The following is a 20,900-nucleotide window of genomic DNA, read 5'->3' on the forward strand; positions in this document are numbered from 1 at the left end:
GCCTCTGGGTACTTCCTAACTTCCCTGTACCTTCTTCCCAGTTACTCTCATTAGCTGCAGACAATGTCAAGTCTGGGAGGGCACCATCAGGAGGGCTTCTCTGCCATCTTTCGCAGACCACAGAGACAGAGCATGAGGTACAAGAGTGAGTTTAAGCAAAATAATGAAAGGCACATGGGGAGGAGCCTTTGAAAGATCTGCCTTTGAAAGAAGTGAGTTCTGAAAAGTGGGCAATACTCACGAGTCTTGAACAAAGGCATGGATTTTGGCCAGGGCTTTTATCTGCAGACTACAGTGGCTAGGAGGGAGGAAAAAAAAAAAAAGTTGAATTCAGAAAGACTGCTGAGAAAGACAAGTGGCATCAACACAGAGAAGTCTAAACAGAGCAGTGCTCATTTATATTCGAGGAAGGTGAGAGACAAAAGAGGACTGGCTGAGAGCACAGCAGAACTGGTCAAATCCCCAGGCACATAGATCCCAATAAATAAATAAATAAATAAATAAATAAATTCTCACCTGAACCTTAAAAGACTCTGAAAGCACAGGATGGGCACTAGTGGCTCATTCCCATAATCCTGGCTATTCAAGAGGCTGAGACCTAAAGGATGGCGGTTAAAGCCAGCCTAGGCAAATAAAAGTCTGTAAGATTCCCATTTCCAGTGAACCAGCAAAACGCCAGACTAGAGGCATGGTTTATGTGACAGAGCCAGAATATAGGCTAGTGGTAGAGTGCTCACCTAGCATGCACAAAGCCCTGGGTTTGATTCCTCAGTACGACATACACAGAAAAAGCTGAAGTGGTGCTGTGGCTCAAAAGGTAGAAGGCTAGCCTTGAGAAAATCCAAAGATGGTACCCAGGCCCTGAGTTCAAGCTCCAGGATTGGCAAAATAATGATGATGATGATAATAATAATAATAATAATAGTAGTAGTAGTAGTAGTAGTAAAAATGGGACAAGTACTGACAAGATAATGATTATAAATGAGATCATGACATCATGAAGGAGATCCATTCATAATTCCAAGGTCAGTGAACCTTAAGCAGAATAGACACAAAGAAAGCAACATGACACTTTATCAAGATCAACAAAACACAAATGACAACCAGGAAATAATGAGGACAAAAAGGGATGGGATTAACTCAGTGGCAAATCGATTGCTTAGCAAGTCTAATGTCCTGGGTTTGATCCCTGGTAACAAAAAAAGACAAAAAACAAAAACAAAACTTTGGCCTAGTGGTAGAGTGCTTGCCCAGCATGCACGAAGGGTTTGATTCCTTTGATTCCTGGATACCACATATATAGAAAAAGCTAGGAGTGGTGCTTTGGCTCAAGTGGTAGAGTTCTGGCCTTAAGAAAACCCAAGGGCCGGGAGTTTGGCCTAGTGGTTAAAGTGCTTGCCTAGCATGCATGAAGACCCAGGTTCGATTCCTCGGTACCACATACATAGATAAAAGCCAGAAGTGGTGCTGAGGCTCAAGTGGTAGAGCTCTAGCCTTGAGAAAATCCAACGACAGTGTTCAGGCCCTGAGCTCAAGCCCAGGACTGGCAAAAAAAAAGAAAAAAAAAAAAAGAAAAGAAAACCCAAGGACAGTGCTGAGGCCCTGAGTTCAAGCCTCAGGACTGGCAAAAGGGGGAAAAAAAACCCTACAGTTGTTTAAAAAAAGGATAAAGTAAGGATAAGACGGACTTCTCATAGGAACAAAACAGAAAACACAGAATAAAGTCTTTAAAAATGGAATGTGGTTTTTTAGAGAAATGTCAACTTCACATTCTACATCCAATAAAACAATTCAAAAATGGAAGGAAAATAATAATTTTTAATAAACAAAAGATGAAGAACTAAGTCTCTAGCAGACGTGCACTACAAAAGACATTCTTAGCTTAAGGGAAATAAGGGAAATGACTACAAACAGAAACCTGGCTCAGAAGGAAGGAATGAGGAACACTGAAGTGGTAAATATGTCGGTGTATACTAAAAACAAGGCCAGTGTGGTGATGCACACCTGTAATCCCAGCACTTGGAGAGTACAGGTTATGTGATTTGTATAAGGAAACTCTGGAGCAAAAACAAATCATTACCCAAAAGAAAAACTGATAAACTGAATTCCATAATCAAAATTAAAGCTTGTAGGTATCTAAGTTACAAAAATATAAGTAAAAGTATTTTACTTCATAGGTGACAAGAATGAGAAAATCCTGAAAATTCTACAAAAATATAAGTAATGATTTACTTGTAACTATTGAATGACTTAGGCAACTTTCAAGACATAATATCATGACAAAAATTAGTCATAAGTATCCTGTACACCAACAATAAATAATAATAACAAAGGAAATAAAGAAAATAATACACAATAATATCAAAAAGAATAAAATATTTAATGAGTTAAACCAAATTGTAAAGACTTTACCCTGAGAAATACAAGAGAGAAATTAAAGAATAAGAATAGTGGCTCATGCCTGTAATCCTCGCTAAGATTCAAATCTCAGGAAGCTGAGATTTGAAGAACACAGTTCAAAGCCAGCCCAGGCACTAAAGACTGTGAGACTCTAATCTCCAATTAACCAGTAGAAAACTGGAAGTGATGCTGTGGCTCAAGTGGTAGAGCACTAGCCATGAGAAAGCCCAAGGACAGTACCCAAGCCCTGAGTTCAAGCCTCAGGACTGGCAAAACAAGAAAAAAAAAATAGTGGGCAAATACAATAATACTCAATAATGTACATATGTGACAGTGGAGCCAGGATAACTTGAGAGATGGCAGAGCTGTGTTGGATGGAGGGAGAATGATGAAAGGGCTGCCACTGATCTAGATGCAGTGCCTGCATAATTCACACGTTAAAAGTGAAACTCCTTTGTACAGCTACTTAAAGATAACAAAAACCTGAATTAAAAGAAATTAAAGAAGACAAAAGTAAATGGAAATACCTACATTCTAGGACTGGAAGACCATTTAGACAGCAATACAACTCAAAATAATTTACAGATTCAATGCAATCCCTGTTAAAATTCCAATGGCGGTTTTTGCAGACATGTAATATTCATATGAAACAAGGCAAGCATGGAGCACAGTAGTCCCAGCTGTTTGGAGGCTAAGGTAAGGAATTTGAGACAAGTCTGGGAAAAATTTTAAAGGCCGGTTAGGGCTAGGGATGTAGCTGCATAGTAGAGCACTTGCCTAGATGTTTCAGAGGATCCCCCCAAGTAGGTAAAACTATTTTTGGGTAGAAAGAGGGAAGTACTAGAATTTAACTCAAGGCCTTGCTGACATCTCCAGCTGACTTTTTTCACCCCCCTGGCTGGTCACACACTAGATGTTGTCCCTAGGCTTTTTTGCTCAAGGCTAGCACTCTAGAAGCCACAGCTCCACTTATGGTTTCTGAGGGGCTAACTGGAGATAAGAGTTTCAAGGGGACTTTTCTGCCCAGGTTGACTTCGAACCATGATTCTCAGATCTCAGCCACCTGAATAGCTGGGATTATAGTTGTGAGCCACTGGCACCTGGCTCCAAACCCTTTTTTTTTTTTTTTTTAAACCAGTCTTGGGCTTGAGCTCAGGGCCTGAGCACTGTCCTTGGACTTTCTCAAGGCTAGAGCTCTACTACCTAAGCCTCAGCACCACTTCTGGCTTTTTTCTATGTATGTGGTACCGAGGAATCAAACCCTGGTCTTCGTGCATGCTAGGCAAGCACTCTACCACTAGGTCAAACTCCCGGCCTTTCCAGATCCTTTTTACACTGGTTATTTTCACAAATTTCTTTGTACCCAGACTGGCCTTGAATCAAAATCTCCAATTTCTGCCTCCCAAATAACTAGAATTACAAGCTCGAGCCACTATTCCCAGCATAGAACAATCTTGAAAATGACAAGCAAAGTTGGAAAATTCAAACTTCTTGATTTCAAAACTTACTTTCAAAATAACAGTAATCAAAAACAGTGTGAAACCAGCATAAAAACAGACACTCCAACAGAGGCAGAATGGAAAGCCTAGAAACAAATCCTCATATATATGGATCAAATGATTTTTACAAGTGTAACAAGACAATTCATTGGCAAAGCACAGTCTTTTCAACAAATGGTGCTAGGGAAAATTGGGTATCTACTGCAAAAGAGTTAAATTAGACCTTTACCACTACATATAAAACTAACTCAAAATTAGACTGGACACTGGTGGCTCACCTTCTAATCCAAGCTATTCAGTAGACTGAGATCTGAGGATTAAGGTTTCAAGCATCTTAGCACTTAAATCTAAGAGACTCTATCCTCAAAAAAACAGCAAAAAGTCAAAAGTGGATGTGTGGCTCAAGAAACAGCACAACTAGCCTTGAGTGACTAACACAAGCAAAAGCTCAAGTCCTTGAATTCAAACCCCACAGCAGTACCAAAGAAACCCCAAAACTCAAAACGAATCAAAGACCTAAATATATGGGTAAAATATAAAACTCTTAGAGGAAAACAGAGGGAAAGGGGTTTATAACATTGGGTTTAGCAACGATTTCCCGGATATAACAACAAAAGCTCACGCAATGGGCAAACTAAGCTTCATAAGTATTAAATACTTCTGTCGGCTGTGGGACTTGAACTCTGGGCCTGGACATTGTCTCTGAGCTTTTCAGCTCAAGGCTACTGCCCTACCCCTTGAGTCACAGTGCCACTTCCAGTTTTCTGGTGGTTAACTGGAGATAAGTGTTACGGATTTTAGTGCCTGGGCTGGCTTTGAATGGTGATCCTCAGATCTCAGCCTCCTGAGTAGCTAGGATTACAGGCATAAGCAACCGTGCCTGGCAATATTAATAAACACTTCTGTGCAAAAGCACACAGTGAGAAGTCAACAATAAAAAAAGAAAACTGCTTAAAAAGTACACAAAGGCCTTGAGCAGACATTTCTTCAAAAAAATAATCCATAAGCACATGAAAAAATGTTCAACTATCACTAGTTACTAGGGAAAGACAAATCAAAACCACACTGGGCCCATCAGGATGGCCATTATCAGAACACCACAAAGGAGAATGACGAGTGCTAGCCAGAAAGTGGGGAAACTGCAGCACAGCATTACTCAAAACAAACACCACATAACCCAGAAGCTCCCAAAGCAGGGACTCCAACTGATGCCTGCATACCAGTTCTCACAGCACTAGCAGCAACAGAGCTCAAAGGTGAAACCACCCCAGTAATGTTCAGCAGGGGAACAGACACAGTGTGGTAGAGGCATACGATGAACAATACTCAGCCTTTAAACACAATGAAATTGTGGCTGGGCACAGTGGCCCATGCCTGTCATCCTACTCAGGAGGCTGAGATCTGAAGGTCTCAGTTCAAAGTCCCCAGGAGAGTCTTATCTCCTATTAACCACTCAAAAAGTGGAGGTGGAGCTGTGGTTCAAACTGGTAAAGCACTAACCTTGAGCAGAAGAGCTCAGGGAGGGACAGTGCTCAGGCCTTGAGTTCAAGGCTCACAACCCCAAAAATTATAATACATGTTGCAACGTGATAAAACTTGAAAACATTATGTCTAGTAAGCACAAGGTCCCAAGTATTGCTAAAAATATATTTTAAAGAATATATAAAATCCTAGGGGAAAGTATTCATAACATACATAGTGACAAAGAACTTGTACCCAAAATATGTAATTAATGCAATTACAAGTTCATAAAAACATAAACATCTTTAAAAAAGACATGAAAAAGGATTGAAGGTACTAGTGGGTTGCCTAGCATGCTTGAGATCCCAGGTTCAATCCTAAAACTACAAGAAAAGAGGAAAGAAAGAGGGAGAAGAAGGAAAGGGGAGGGATGGAGGGGAGAAGGAAGGAAAATGAGGAGACATTATAAAAAAAGATATATAAAAACACATTTTAAAAAGGATTCAACATTAGTAGTCACTGCAGAAATACAAATTAAAATCACAATGATCTAACACTCCACCCCACTAGAATGCCTAAAATAACAAGACTGACAGAACCAAATGGTAACAAGATGCCCAGCAATCATCCTTCAGACTTTGCTGGAGAGTATAAAATGGCACAACCACATTTGAATGGCATTTTTATGTAGTTAAACATAAATGCACTGACTCAGAATTTTCACTGTTGTTTATTCAGGAGAAATAAAATATTCATCCTCCCCAAATCCTTGTACAGGGTATCTTATTGCCCTTTCACAATGGTCCCAAGCTGGAAATACCTCAAGTAGTAAGGAATAAATCATGCAATCTTCACAGACCGGAATGCTACTCAGCAGTAAAAAGGAACAAACCTAATGCAGTATCAATAAACCTCAAAATATTCCTCAAAAATATTATGGTGGAGCTGGGCACAGTGGCTAATGCTTGTAATCCTACCTACTCAGAAGTCTAAGATCTAAGGATTGCAGTTCAAAGCCAAAAGGCACTAAAGTAAGTGAGACTCTTATCTTCAATTGACCACCAGAAAACTGGAAGTGGAGCTGTGGCTCAAGGGGTAGGATGGTAGCCTTGGGCTGAAGAGCTCAAGAACAGTGCCTAGGCCCAGAGTCCAAGTCCCACCACCAACCTAAATAAATAAATGAATAAATAAATAGGGGCTGGGAGTTTGGCCTGATGGTAGAGTGCTTGCCTAGCATACACGAAGATCCAGATTCCATTCCTCGGTACCACATACATAGAAAAAAGCTGGAAATGGTGCTGAGGCTCAAGTGGTAGAGCTCTAGCTTTGAGAAAGTCCAAGGACAGTGCTCAGGCCCTGAGTTCAAACCCCACAACTAGCAATAAGTAAAAAAATAAAAAAATAAATAAAATAAAAAAATATATATATATATAATGGTGAAGAAGCCAGGTAGAGTGTCATGTGCCTGAAATCTCAATTCTTGGGCAGCAGGGAGGCAGAATCAACAGTTGAAGGCTAGCTTAGGCAAAATTACAAAGCACCTATGTAAAAAGCAAAACACAGGCTGGAGGCAAGGCTCAAATGGTGGAATGCTTGCATAACAAGCACAAAGCCTAAGTTCAAATCTCAGTAAAACACACACATACACACACACTCACTCACTCAATGATAGTGAAGAGAGACCCTGATACAAAAATGTATAGTCTATGGATCCATTTAAACAAAGTTTTAGAACAGACAAACCTAACCTGAAGTAGCAAGTTTAAAGAAAGAAAAATGGTTATTTTGGGGGTCAGCTGGTTGCAGGTATTTTCTTAATAGGGTATGGTGGTCTAACCTGGCTGAAGTGCAAGCCTTGCCACTAGCATTGTACTCATTGTACGGGTGGGGGGAGGGTTGTTCACCATACATGTATAAAGTATACACTTTTTAAACACACTGCTGAGGACAGTGCTGAGCAGAAACCTAGCTCTGCCCACATCCACACTCACTGGTGGCAGGCAGAGGAAAGCATGGTATAGCCCAGCATATTACAAAGCTCCTGCATTGCTGATTCTCTGGGCTTCTTGCCTCATCTGGAGTGTGCCTGCCCTACTTACAGAGAATGTTACAATCCAGCTGAGACTGCTCATTATGGCAGTACTGGAAAGATAAAGCAACATGTTATGCTGAAGACAAAGACTTCATGCCTTCTATGGCTCTTCAGGGGTGCATACCCTATAGGACACTCAATAAAGCCTTTCTAACACCTGTTTGGCCCCTTGGAGAGTATTTTCTACCACATCACTGCTACAGTACAACCTGCAAATCTACCCCAAAACTTTTTTCTAAGGCCTGTCCACTAAGAACACTAATCCAACTATTACAACTTAAAATTATTACTACTTACGGACTTATGGGAGAAAATTAAAAGAGTCAGCAACAGGGCCGGGAGTTTGGCCTAGTGGTAGAGTGCTTGCCTAGTGTGCACAAAGGCCTGGATTCGATGGTAGAGCTCTAGCCTTGAGAAAGTCCAGGACAGTGCCCAGGCCCTGAGCTCAGGCCCAGGACTGGCCAAAAAAAAAAAAAAAAAAAGTCAGCAACAAGCTGGGCATCAGTGGCTCACACCTGTAATCCTAGCTACTCAGGAGGCTAAGACCTTAGGATCTCAGTTCAAAGCCAGTCTGAGCACTAAAGTCTGTGAGACTCTTATCTCCAATTAACCACCAGAAAACAGGAAGTGATGTAGTGGCTCAAGTGGTAGAGCACTAGCGTCGAGCTGAAGAGCTCAAGGAGTGCCCAAGGAGTGCCCAGGCCCAGAGTTCAAGCCCTACAATTGATACACACACACACACACACACACACACACACACACACACACACACGCGCGCGCGCGCGCGCGCGCATGTGCGCGCGCCAGCAAACATATCACCCATAACTGGCTAAAGTTTTGGCATTTTTCAAAGCCTTCACAAGCTATTGCCATGACAGCCTTTTGCAAACAGCATCAACTCCCCACCTTCAGACACAGGCTGATCTCGTTCCGTGGTGAGACTCAGGCTTCTGCAGCCAGGCCTCCATCCTGACACTTTTGGGGAAGGACATGAACCTGGAACCAGCAGAGCAAACCCATACAATGAAGAGACATCAAGTCCTTCCTTCTTTGGTCTTCCTTAGTACTTCAGGGGTGCCAGGACAAACAGCTGAATGGCTTACCTCTCGTTCGACCGGATCATGTAGTCAGTGAATTCATGGTCTCTCTTGATCACCATTAAGGGGACCACAAAGTTGACATCAGAGTCAGTATTCCGCAGCTGGTTGAGTTTAATATTCACTGAGAAGAGGTATTCCCGCACATCATCTATGCCCACCTTCAAGCCTTTGCACACCACATACCTGACAGGAGAGACCCCATTACTGCCTGGAGCAATGCTTCCTCCCCACACATCCTTTTCCCTCTAGCCCCCATAGTCACAAAGCTGAATGAACAGCTTTCTGGTCTTATGTCTATGCTTTGCTGCAAACGTTGGCCTCAAACCCTTCTCTTTCATGGGAGGTAGAAGGGATGTCTCCCAACTGCCCTGCACTAGATGGGCAGCTCTAAAACACTACTCTCCAAGAACAGGGGAAGAAATCTGTGGTTTTAACCAGCCAATTCTGATTGGAACTGTCCCAAATGAGCTGCTAGCAGGGCCTCTGAACAGCAGCTCTCCTGCCTGTCCCCAGCTCTTGTTCCTTCAAGTGTCCCTATTAGTGGTCTTCTCTCCTGGACCAAGCTGAGAACGACCACATGGAGAATAAGGCTTGTCAGGAAGGAGGCAGAGACTGAACCAGTCCACCTCATGATCAGTTACATGGAAGAAGGCTTCTAGAGCTCTACTCATGACTCTGCCATCGAAGTCATTGCATGGAGGTCATGCCAGTGTGGAATCCACTAGGATCTGCTCTTCTGATTGTTAGCCATGGTATCAAGCTAGTCTGGATAACAGAGCGAGAAAGGCCTCACCGTTCTGAGTTGGCAGGACGGCTCGTAATGGGCTTGAAGAGACATACTCGTTCAAAGCAGCAGTAGAGCAGGTAGACGAGCCCCACACTGAATGGTGTGAAGAGGTCGAAGGTTTTACAGATGAAGTGGCCTCCTAGATTAGAGAGAACACAGCCATGGCAGTCAGTGGAGCCCTCTAGGGGCAGGGAGGTACTCAGGGCCAGTAAAAATGGTTAAGACAGGAGCCACACCTAGGTTCATCCAGTCAGAAACAACGGATGGGAGAATTGCCCTTAAAGGGACTTAGGAATCCAGCCATCTTTTCTTCCCCAAATTCCTCATTCATCTACCTGTCACCTGACACAAGGGCTGGTTCTACTGAAACTTCCCACCCAAACCCTGTACATTCGCTTTTCCACTAGGGTCTTTAAGTGGGCTTGGGGTGAGGGGATAGTTGAGGAAGTGTCACCTGTACGGACAACAGACAGTGCCATGAGGAACTGACACAGCAGCAGCTGCTTGCTAAGGATCTCCTGCAGGTTCTCCTGCCCCTCCACGGAGAAACCCTGAAACAAGAGCACCAGGATTGGGGTGCGACGGAGAAGTAAGAATGAGTGCAGCAACCCACCTCATCTCCATCAGCTGCTTGGTAAATGTCTGCACTGCCTGCCACCATCTTCTTTTGGTAAGAGTGACAGGTGGCACAGGGACAAGGGCCTGACGGACTGCTGGGCCCGTGCTGCTTCCTGCTCTATCCCTCCTAGGGGAAAAGAGCAAGTCCACTTTCTCAAGATGGTCCAAAACATTGTGAACTCACGTGGAAATCAAGGCAGAACACAAACTCAAGTATCAGGTAGTTACAAGACAACCATGAACAGAAAATAAAATTGCCCAGTGTGCCTGACCCTAGCAAGACCCAGAGACACAGCGTCAAGAAGACTCTGCTTGGGTTACAGCTAGTAAATGGAGAAAGGTTAAAGTTTTAATAATCACAGTAATATCTCTCCTCCCCCACACCCCACTTTCTCTTTTCCATCACTTCTCTTCTGCTTTGCCCTCCACCTTCTTCTGTTTTATTCTTGACCTCTCACTTTCCACCAAGGATTATTTCTCTACTATACCCCCTTACCCTGTCCTAAGGCCATCGAGCCAACCCCATGGGTATCTGCTCTAAGAACAAGTATTGCTATTCTTTGTTGTACTATGGTAGGAAACAGGCAGCCAGGAGTCAGGGAGAGCGGGAAAAGGAAAATCATTTAACAGGGTATAGTTTCAGTTTTGCAAAATTAGAAGTTCTGGGAATTTGCTACACAACAGTGTAAATATATTTAACACTACTGAACTGTACACCTAAAAATAGTTCAGGGGATAGTTGGGTGCCAGTGGCTCACATCTGTAATCCTAACTCCTCAGAAAGCTAAGATCTGAGGATCGAGGTTCAAAGTCAGCTTGGGCAGGAAAGTCCATGAAAACTGGAAGTGCTATGGCTCAAGTGGTACAGCGGCTAGCCTTGAGGTGAAGAGCTCAGGGACAGCACCCACGCCCAGAGGTCAAGCCCCGTGAATGACTCAAAAAAAAAAAAAAAGATTCAGATGATATTTTGTTCCATATTTTTTAAAATTAAAAAGAAAGCAAAAAAATAAAATAAAAAGGAAGCTGGGCCCGCCGGTCATGTCATGTCTCCCTCTCAGTCTTACAAAAGAAATAGCTAAACAACCCAGAATCAAAAATGTTTAAAGAGCTGGGAGTTTGGCCTAGTGGTAGAGTGCTTGCCTAGCAGGTAAAATTCCTGGGCTCAGTTCCTCAGTACCAAGTACATAATAAAAGCTGGAAGTGGTGCTATAAGTCAAGTGGTAGAGTACTAGCCTTGAGAAAGCTCAAGGACAGTGTTCAGGCCCTGAGTTTAAGCCCTAGGAGCAGAAAAAGAAAAAGTTTAGCGCATATATATATACATATATATGCATATATATATATGTGTGTGTGTGTATATGTATATGTATATATATGTGTGTGTGTATATATATATATATAGTCGGTTGTGGGGATTGACCTCTGGGCCTGGGTGCTGTCCCTGAGCTCTTCATCTCAAGGCTAGCGCTCTACCACTCTCCCGCTGTTCTCTGCCATGCACCACACTCTAGGGTGTGCCTTCTTCTCAAAGGCCATGCAAAGAGCTCTCAACACTCTTCTCTAATCACATGGCCCAGGGGACAGCCACAGAGTCTGTCCTTCCTCCATAGTTCAGACATAGCTCATTCCTGTGAGGACTGCTTAAAGTACGTGACCAGCAGATGAAAACTGCTAGATGAAGCTACAGCAGGCTCCTTCAGTGGATCAAGCAGCTGCTTAAGAACCAAACCAAACAAAAACAACACTCAAACCTCTAAAGATGGAATGGGGAGCCTTTTTTTCTGTGAAGGGTTAGTTGGATATTTTTTTTTCCCCAGTCCTGGGGCTTGAACTCAGGGCTTCGGCACTTGTTCTTGGACACGTTTGCTCTCTGCCACTTGAGTCACAGCACCACTACCAACTTTTTCTGTGTAGGTGGTACCAAGGAATCGAACCCAGGGCTTCATGCATGTGTGACGAGCACTCGACCACTAGGCTATGCTCCTGGCCCCCTACTTGAATATTTACAACATCATTTGCAGGTCACACAAAATTACTGATATAAGTCGTTGGCCACAAATAGCCAATGAGGAGCCCCACCACGCATGAAATGATTTCACAGGTATCATATTGCCTGTGGGCTGGACATTTCCCACCCCTACCCTAATGAACAAACCCCTAAAGTACCACTCTATGGAGAGAGGTCACCTACCCCATCAGCCATCAGAAAGTGGACTCCCTTTCGATCTGTGTTATCCAGGACAAAATTCCGAAATGCAGTGATGTTCTCTGGACGGGTGATATCTCCATCTCCATCGATCCCACCCTCACCTGGCAGGACATAAGATTCCTCATGAATTCACCCACCCTAAATACACCAAGAGCTAGAGCATGAACCTTTGGGGGCAGTGAATGCAGATACCCATTAAGTCTAGGAAAAAGAGAGGGGGAAGGAGGGGGGAAGGGGAGGGGAAAGGACAGCAGGGCTTAGATTTGTTCCCAAATAACAACAATCAAGCTAAAGCAGACAGAGCAGAGGGCCTGCTGGCCTGCTGGGCTGTCTGCTCCCCAGTGCATTCCACGCCCCACACACAGGACGGGGATGGGCGTGTGGTCGCTATTTGTTAATAACCGTGCCAGTTCTCAGCCAGCGATCAGCCAGTTTCATTATCTGTTGTTACCACATGAGAAAAGTGCTCCTGCAAGGAGGAATTAATATGGCTTTGATGAGTTTGCCTAGTGGAGTGTTTAGCCTGATTTCTCCAGAGGGAACTAAGACTCTCACAGAAGAAACTGTGAGCCCCAGGCTAAGACACCTAGGGAGGAATACATGGTACCTGGGTAACAACTCCTTTTGCCCTGTGCTGCCCCTTGAACCTCCTAATCCCCCTTTTATTCAGTACTCCTACCATAATAGGGCTCGAAGAGCTCACTGGAGGCCGAGTAGAAGTCCTCCAGTTTGAAGTCATTAGGGCCTTTCAGAGTCATCCCAAAGCCCTTTGCATGCCACTTCTTCCTCCACAGCACATACTCTGAGAAGCCTCCCGGGCCTGCACAGACGTCAGCAAAGTATAGAAGCTCAGGGTCCCGGTCCTTCACCAGTTGTTTCTGTAAGGGTGGTGGAAGACAGAGGGATGGGGGGAAAGATAGGGAAGGAGATAAAGGGGGAGGGAGAAAAGAGGGGGGAACAAATTAAGCCACAACACCCCAGGTACCTATCTTCTGTGAGCACTGTTCTCCTGAGTCTTCTAGTAAACCCTCAATCCCTAGGCCTAGCTCAGATTATTAATAAAAACATCTCCTAGGATCAGGAGCTGGAGGCTTACACCTAAAACCTTAACTGCTCAGGAGGTTGAGACTTGAGGATGGAAGTTCAAACCTGGCCCTGGCAGACAAATCTTTTGAGATCCTTATCTTCAACTAATCACCAAAAAGCTGCAACTGAAGAGGTAGAGTATTAGCCTTGAGCAAAAAAAAAAAAAAAAAAAAAAAAAAAGAGAAAACAAAAAGTTCAAGGCCAGGCCAGGATGTGGCCTAGTGGTAGAATGCTTGCCTAGCATGTATGAAGCCCTGGATTTGATTCCTTGGTACCACATACATGGACAAAACTGCAAGTAGCTGGGCACAGTGGCTCACTTGAAGTGGGGCTGTGGCTTAAGAGGTAGGGAGGTAGACATGAGCTGAAGAACACAGGGACAAGGCCCAGGCCAAGAGCTCAAACCCCATGACCCACCAAAAAATAACCTCCCCCCGCCAAAACAATAAAAAACCCATATATATATATATATATATATATATATATATATATATATATATATATATATATGCATGCGCTCAAGGGGTAGGGCAGTAACCTTGAACTAAAAAGCTCAAGGCCAATGCCCAGGCTCTGGGGTAGAGTGGTAGCCTTGTGCTCAAGAGTTCAGGGAAAGTGCCCAGGCCCAGAGTTCAAGCCCCAGGACAATTCCAACTTAAATCAGATTTTACTAGCATCTTTTTTCCATTGCAGAATCTGATCCAAGGCCCCACAACACCTGGGATCTCCCCGTCCTTCCCTGCACCGGCCTATACCACAGGCTGTACTTCTCTAGAACACAAATGCTACTGCTGCTCTGATTTACTCTTGAACCCAGACAGTGAACTCCACCGTCTCATCACAAAAGCCATACCATCTGCACTGGGACAAGAAGGTGAGCTCCAGAAGTGGATGACCACAGAGAATGAAGATGCCCAGGGCCCCTGCCTTCCCTCTCTAGAAGCTCACTATGACTGACAGCTCATCTAGAATTCTGCAACTGCTAGATAAAGAGCAAGAAGCTTCAAGCTATAAGAAAGAGACATACTCACAACATACTCAAATTCAGTCACTTCTAGGTGACAAGGATCTTGCTCTGATGATAGCTATTCAATTTTATCAAAACAGTGACTGTGGCTAAAAATAAACTTAATCATCCTATGACAAGCCCACTCCAGGTATGCTGGGGTTCTTTCCCAGCTTTCTTACTATTCCATTCCGCCTCAACAGTCTTTGATTCTAATCCACTAATTATTCCTACTTTTGGATTATATTAATTTGCACACACACAAAGACCTAATGGCATTTCATCACAGTGGTACAGAAACAGAGGTCACAAGTTCAAGACCTACACATACTGCAAAGAAGAACAATGTTCTTGCCTTGGAAAGCCAGGGTCCTGGCTCCAGACTAAGGAAGCCTGGAAGGGCAGTGATTGAATGAGAGCTTCTCATCTCTTCTACCAATGTCTAAATACTGCATGATTTCAAAATGATAGCCTTCCTGAGCAGTAGCTACAAGTCTGTTCATAGAGGACAGCCAATGCTGTCACTTACTGGCTGATTTAAATCAGTTAGCTCAAGCTTCCTAAAAAGGGATTTATTTCTCAAGGCTGTTGAGGATTACATAAAGTATCCTATGGCGAATGTCTTTTTAAACCAGAAAATATACACAAATGTAAGATGATATTATAGTCAACTAGATCCACTTCCCTGGGGTCCAAATCCTTGTCTTCTCCATATCTTCCTTTGCCAAGTATAGTATTCCATACACAGTATACTATACATGCTGCCCAATTTTCCCTAAGACAGGACTGAAACAAAGATCTATAGGTTTTTTTCCTATGTTACACTTCACAATGTTTTCTTACCTCAGAAACATTCCTGGGACACAAATCTCTCTCATAATGTGATAGTTTATAATGCTTCCATATACCAAGGAGATAAAATCTCTCTTTTCTCTGTTGCTTCCAATTTCATTCTCATCTTCTTTTCCTTGTCTCCTTTTCACAGTAACCTATAGCACCAGAGGCCTATTTTACATACACACATGCCTATATGCCCATGCATGCATGTGCCCATGCACACCCTTCTCCACAATATCTCAAGCTTCAAGTTCTTCTTAGCCTATAATTTGCCTGATCTAAGAGTTCCAAGACCCTACCAAGTTTGAATGGTGCTGAGGCCTCTGGGCACTCCTACCTCTGCTGGGTGTCTGCTCTGGCACCTCTCTCTGTTAGCCTGAAAAAAAATCACACTGGGCTTGGCTGTCACTCTGGTCCTCAGGGGAAAATGGAGAGGAAAAAGAAGAAAACACCAGGGACTCAAGAGAAATCACTTTTTATAGTGGAAGTGCAGAGAAACACCTCTGAAAGGGCAATTCTCCATGGCCACTATCAATTCAGGTCAAGAGGCTGCCTGAAGAAGGCAATTACAAACATGGCTGTCTTTTCCTATGTAGCTAACTCCACCTCCCCCTGACACCTGAATGGTACAGTCCTGATGTCTACTTCATTTTCATGACAGCCAAAGACAATAACCAGATAGCAGATGCTGGAGGCATTTACATTCAATAGCTGAAAATGACTCCGAGACTTCCCATCAGCTTAACAGAGCTCCTCTCTGTGCAGGGGTTTAAAGACGATCATTGGGAGCTCAGAAAATTAAATCAACATTATATCAACCTAATTTTCTCAAGATGCTAATTCCAAAGCCCTTTTATGCTGCGTGTTGGTCCTGGAAAATGGGAGAGAGCCCTAGGAGATAAAAACGAGTAACGGTTGGAGGGGCCTCCATGCTAGTGTTGCCAGCATGGAATAAGTTGCTAGACAGAGGGAGCCGAAACAATGAGAAACTTGGAATCAAGTTTCTTTGGCTGGTAGGTAATTGGAGGTTCTGGTGGAATGAGGGTGAGTAAAGCAGAACAGGTTTGGGGAAAAAGCTAGCTCCGGTCTGTTACTGTGAAAACTAACTTTCTAGAACTAGGTAAAATGCTCTGAGATTCTAAAGGGAACTGCAGAATGAAATCTCTATTTTTGCTTGCTGTCATTATTGGATACTCAGCAGAACAGAAAATCATCTTAATGAGAAAAGAGGTGACACTGTCCGGAGATGCATTGTACTTATGAACTGATTTGTTGGATTGAAACCTCTTTGTATAACGACTTAAATAACAACATTTCTTTTTGTCCATGGTAGGGCTTGAACTTGGGGCCTGGGCACTGTCCCCGAGCTCTTCAGCTCAAGGCTACCACCCTACTCCTGGAGCCACAGCGCCACTTCTGGTTTTCTAGTGGTTAATTGGAGAGAAGAGTCTCACAGTCTTTAGTGCTCAGGCTGGCTTTGAACCACGATCCTCATATCTCAGCCTCCTGAGTAGCTAGGATTAGAGCCCTGAGTCACTGTGCATGGCAACAATAATAATTTTTAAAGAAAGAAGATCATGGGGCAGGGAGTTTGGCCTAGTGGAAGAGTGCTTGCCTAGCATGCATGAAGACCCAGGCTCAATTCCTCGGCACAACATACATAGAAAAAGCCAGAAGTGGTGCTGTGGCTGAAGAGGTAGAATTCTAGCCTTGAGAAAGCCCAAGGACAGTGCTCAGGCCCTGAGCTCAAGCCCAGGACTGGCAAAAAAAAAAAAAAAAGAAAGAAAGAAGATCATTTTGCTTTACTACTTCTTAAAAAGGGCCAAAAGCTCACATTATAATCCTACACAAAGCGTATTCAGAGGTTCAGAGAGGGAACATGGCCCCACTGAAACTACCATTCTTAGTGCTAATCCAGTTGTAGAGCAAACCGCAAACCAGAAAACTCTTGGGACCATGTGGAGCCCAGAGGGACTCCATCAGGGGAGCCCAGAGTAAAATACATCTCCACTGCCTAGGAGAAATACTCTCACACCAAACAAATTGTAATTTCTGAGTTGAAGCTTAAGTCCACTCAGCACCACAAATTCTCACCCCAGAAGAGTCCCGTGGATTTGTAAACATGCGATCGAACACAAAATCCATGTTAGCCATCTTCATCGCTGCCCTATAACACAGCAAGATAGAAAAGTGTGATTTGAGTTCTACGTGAGGACCAAAGGAAAGGTGAAACAGGGCATGCTGGGAGGGAAGGGAAAAGACAAGCAAACCTGTTGAGAAAGAAGACTCCTCGGATCATCTCATAGGGATTGGCCCTGGTCCGAGCTCGTCGCATCTCTTCTCCATCCAGGATGTCAAACACGCTCTGCCCAAAGAGATCCAGAATTTCCAGGTAAGTGCTATCTCTACACCTGAGACAGGATGGGGGGGTTTCAAGATACACAGCCCTCTGAGAAGTCAGGCTCCTACTCAGGACCAGTGGATGTTACCCTAGACAAGGTGCTCAGTCACTATAATCCTCAACTACCTTACCTGTCTGGTACTATATGGTGCCTGCCATGCAGGAAGAGACTTAAAACATTGCACACCTTGCTGCATACAGCCCCTTTTCTGACATTGCTAGTCCTTACAATGTTTTCCCACACCATCAGCAACTTTCCAGCAGATGCAGTTCTGACATCTCAACCTAGGCTCACACACAGAGGAGATACACCAAGAGCAGAATCTAAAGTGAACTTATGCACACACACAGAGACCCTTCTGCCTATATAACCTTCTCCAACTTCCTCACTTAACCTGGGGTCCAGTCACCTTGTAGATAAGTCTCAACTCTAACAAAAATTAGTGTTGTAAAATTGCTGTGAAGCTTTCATTCTCCCTTAATCCATTTCCTCCTCAGTTTCCCTGGCTCATTCTACCTCAAAAATGTTTCACAATTAGCAATCAGGCCAGAAAAATGTCAAGGGGTGGCTAATATTTATCCAGCTACTATATCTTTTATATCCCTTAACTCTCACAGAATCCACAGAAGTATTTTCTCCCATTTTATAGATACAGAAACAAACTCCAAGACTCTGAAACAACTGGCTGTAAGTTGCACAAAAAAAAAACCTTTGGCCGGGTGCAGTGGCTCACGCCTGTAATCGTAGCTACTCAGGAGGCTGAAATCTGAGTATCGCAGTTCAAAACCAGTTTCAGCACTAAAAACTATGAGACTCTTATTTCCAATTAATCACTAGAAACCTGAGAAGTGGGGCTGTGACTCAAGTAGTAGAGCACTATCCTTGAGCACAAAAAGGCTCAGGGACAGTGCCCAGGCCCTGAGTTCAAGCCTAAGGACCATTAAAAAAAAAAAGAGAGAGAGAGAGAGAGAGAGAGAGAGAGAGAGAGAGAGAGAGAGAGAGAGAGAGAGAGAGAGAGACATTTAGGTAAAACAGGCTCAGATATAGAGGGTACCAATGAGAGGTGAGAGAGCTAAAAAAAAAAAGAGGATGAACAAGGATGAATATGACCCATGTAGTTTAGTTGCATATATGAAAATGAACCTTTCTGAAATTGGTTTAAGAAAGGGGAGCAGGCAGGGGGGAGTAATAGAGCTGGTGAGGACAATTGTTCACACATGTGTGGAAATGCCACAAGGAAACTTCCCTTGTACAACTAATTTAATGGGGATAATAATACCATTACAAAGCCAAATAGTCATCAGGGAAAAGTAACCACACAATCTCAAAAATACATTCTAATTTACCAATCTGATCCCTGATTTAAAAAAAAAAACAAAACAAACAAACAAAAAAAACTTAACTTCAGGGATGGGAGTTTGGCCTAGTGGTAGAGTGCTTACCTAGCATGCACAAAGACCCGGTTAAACTCCATACCACATACATAGAAAAAAGCCAGAGTGGTGCTGAGGCTCAAGTGGTAGAGCTCTAGCCTTGAGAAAGTCCAAGACAGTGCTCAGGCCCTGAGCTCAAGCCCAGGACTGGAAAAAAAAAATCCCAAAAAACCAAAAAAACCTTAACTTCAGCCTCATCACACTGACTCAAAAGGTGAGCTGGGAAAGCCCAGCTAATCATCTCGCACAGGGGTTTGACCACTGGCTCCAGCCACAGGCCTCACCTTACACTGCAGCACACTGTGAAGCAGCTCTTCTCCACAAAACTCTGTTTCATCTTCAATAATCATCTTTCTCTACAGGGGGAAGAAAAAAGAAAACAATGTCCAAGTGTGACTGTGTATAGGGTGGGGGTGAGCAGAGCAAGAAGAAGCTGGAGTCCCTGCCAAGAAACATCAATCCCTGAAGGGCGGGAAAGAGACAATTCTAAATCCCTCTGGCTATACTCCAGATGGCTGTGAGATGAAGCAGGCCCCTGGGAGCTCTGAGTAGAGCACCATATGGTAACAAGACTCATGAATGCTGAGCCTGGGAAAAGCAAACAGGAAGGAGACTTGCAAGCTGTCTGCCCTGAAAGCAGGGAGGCAGAAGGATGGGCGTCTCCCAAATGACATAAGCCTGTCCTTCAGCTAGGAAGCCTCCCACTGCGAGGAGTACAAATGCTTGATACTGGGATTCAAAGGGACTTGTGGAATGTTAGATCCAGCCCTACATCAGGCGTGACTACCTCCATTACCTGTGAACCAATGCCCATCCACTGGGCTCTCAGAATTAAGGGGTTTTATTTGTTTGTTTCTCAAGACCAGGATGCTCACTCTCCTTTAACACACTTCTACTTCAGTTGGAACTGTGCCCAGCAATGACCAGAATATCCACAATATATATAATAAGTCACTCCAAGAAGAGTGACTCCATAAGGAAGAGATAGAGGTTAAAGATTTTGCCTGCCTTTCAAGTGGATGTCTACGGGAAAAACCAGTCTGCCACAACTCCCAGGTGCACAATTGTAAAGCCCTTGACACATCCTCATGACATAACTCTACTCCTTCCACGGTGGTCTGTTTTACATTTTGTTAAAACTAGGCTGGGAGTGTAGTCTAGCTGTGCAGTGCTCACCTAGCGTGCATGAAGACCTGGGTTTGGTTCTCGAGTACCACATATGCAGAAAAAGCCAGAAGTGGCAATGTGGCTCAAGTAGCAGAGCCTTTAGCAAAGTGTCCAAGGACAATGCTCAGCCCCCGAGTTCAAGCCCCAGGACTGGCAAAAACAAAACAAACAAACAAAAACAAAAACAAACCCCTACAAATCTACATATACACTGGACTCAAGGAGAAAAGTCAAGAAAGTGCCAAGAAATTGGGGTACATTTTCCTGAAATCTTACCTCTCCCACAATCATCCAATTGCTCATTTCTTGAGTGTCAGGAATTTCAGTGGTACATTCTGGGAACCATGATACCTGTTCACAGGCACTCGGCTACAAAAAAAGAGAAGCAAAAAAGTCAAATAGGACAGACCCATGGGACCCCCAACTCACCAGAACCTCCCCAAAACAATCCAAGAGGGACTCAGAGATGTGTCCTAGTTGCGGAAGCTGTAGTCAAACATGAGATGTGAGAGCTCCAATTCTGTAGTATGACTTCTGAAGACCAGCTTCAATTCTGCTGCATCCTTTGTGAATGTGTGTGCTGGTAACAGGATTTGAACTAACAGCCAGGGATACTGTCCCTTTGCTTTGTTGTTAATGGTGGTAGTGGTTGTGAGGCTTGAATTCAAGGCCTGTGCACTATCCTTGAGTGTTTTTTATTCAAGGCTAGTGCTTTACCACTTTGGGCAACAATGCTACTCCCAGTTTTCTGGTGATTAACTGGAGATAAGAGTCTCATGGACTTTCCTGCCCTAGCTGGCTTCAAA

The 20,900-nt window shown here is 43.7% G+C and overlaps 1 protein-coding gene across 2 annotated transcripts in view; it reads right to left on the reverse strand.

The window, feature by feature from the left end:
* Nucleotides 1-20,900, reverse strand: part of Cmtr1 (cap methyltransferase 1) — a 47,312-nt gene that overhangs the window by 8,663 nt on the left and 17,749 nt on the right. For both annotated transcript variants that reach the window (XM_090355750.1, XM_090355751.1), the window contains exons 5-14: nt 20,371-20,463; nt 19,212-19,283; nt 17,363-17,457; nt 17,187-17,259; nt 12,843-13,041; nt 12,146-12,264; nt 9,794-9,890; nt 9,346-9,478; nt 8,556-8,735; nt 242-298 (exon numbers count right to left, since the gene is read on the reverse strand). In XM_090355750.1, the coding sequence (XP_090211876.1) occupies nt 242-298; nt 8,556-8,735; nt 9,346-9,478; nt 9,794-9,890; nt 12,146-12,264; nt 12,843-13,041; nt 17,187-17,259; nt 17,363-17,457; nt 19,212-19,283; nt 20,371-20,463 (1,118 nt within the window). The remainder of the gene's footprint in view (nt 1-241; nt 299-8,555; nt 8,736-9,345; nt 9,479-9,793; nt 9,891-12,145; nt 12,265-12,842; nt 13,042-17,186; nt 17,260-17,362; nt 17,458-19,211; nt 19,284-20,370; nt 20,464-20,900) is intronic.

Source organism: Megascapheus bottae, chromosome 22 (genome assembly GCF_031878675.1).
Source record: "Megascapheus bottae isolate mThoBot1 chromosome 22, mThoBot2.hap1, whole genome shotgun sequence".
In the NCBI taxonomy this organism is placed as follows: domain Eukaryota; kingdom Metazoa; phylum Chordata; class Mammalia; order Rodentia; family Geomyidae; genus Megascapheus; species Megascapheus bottae.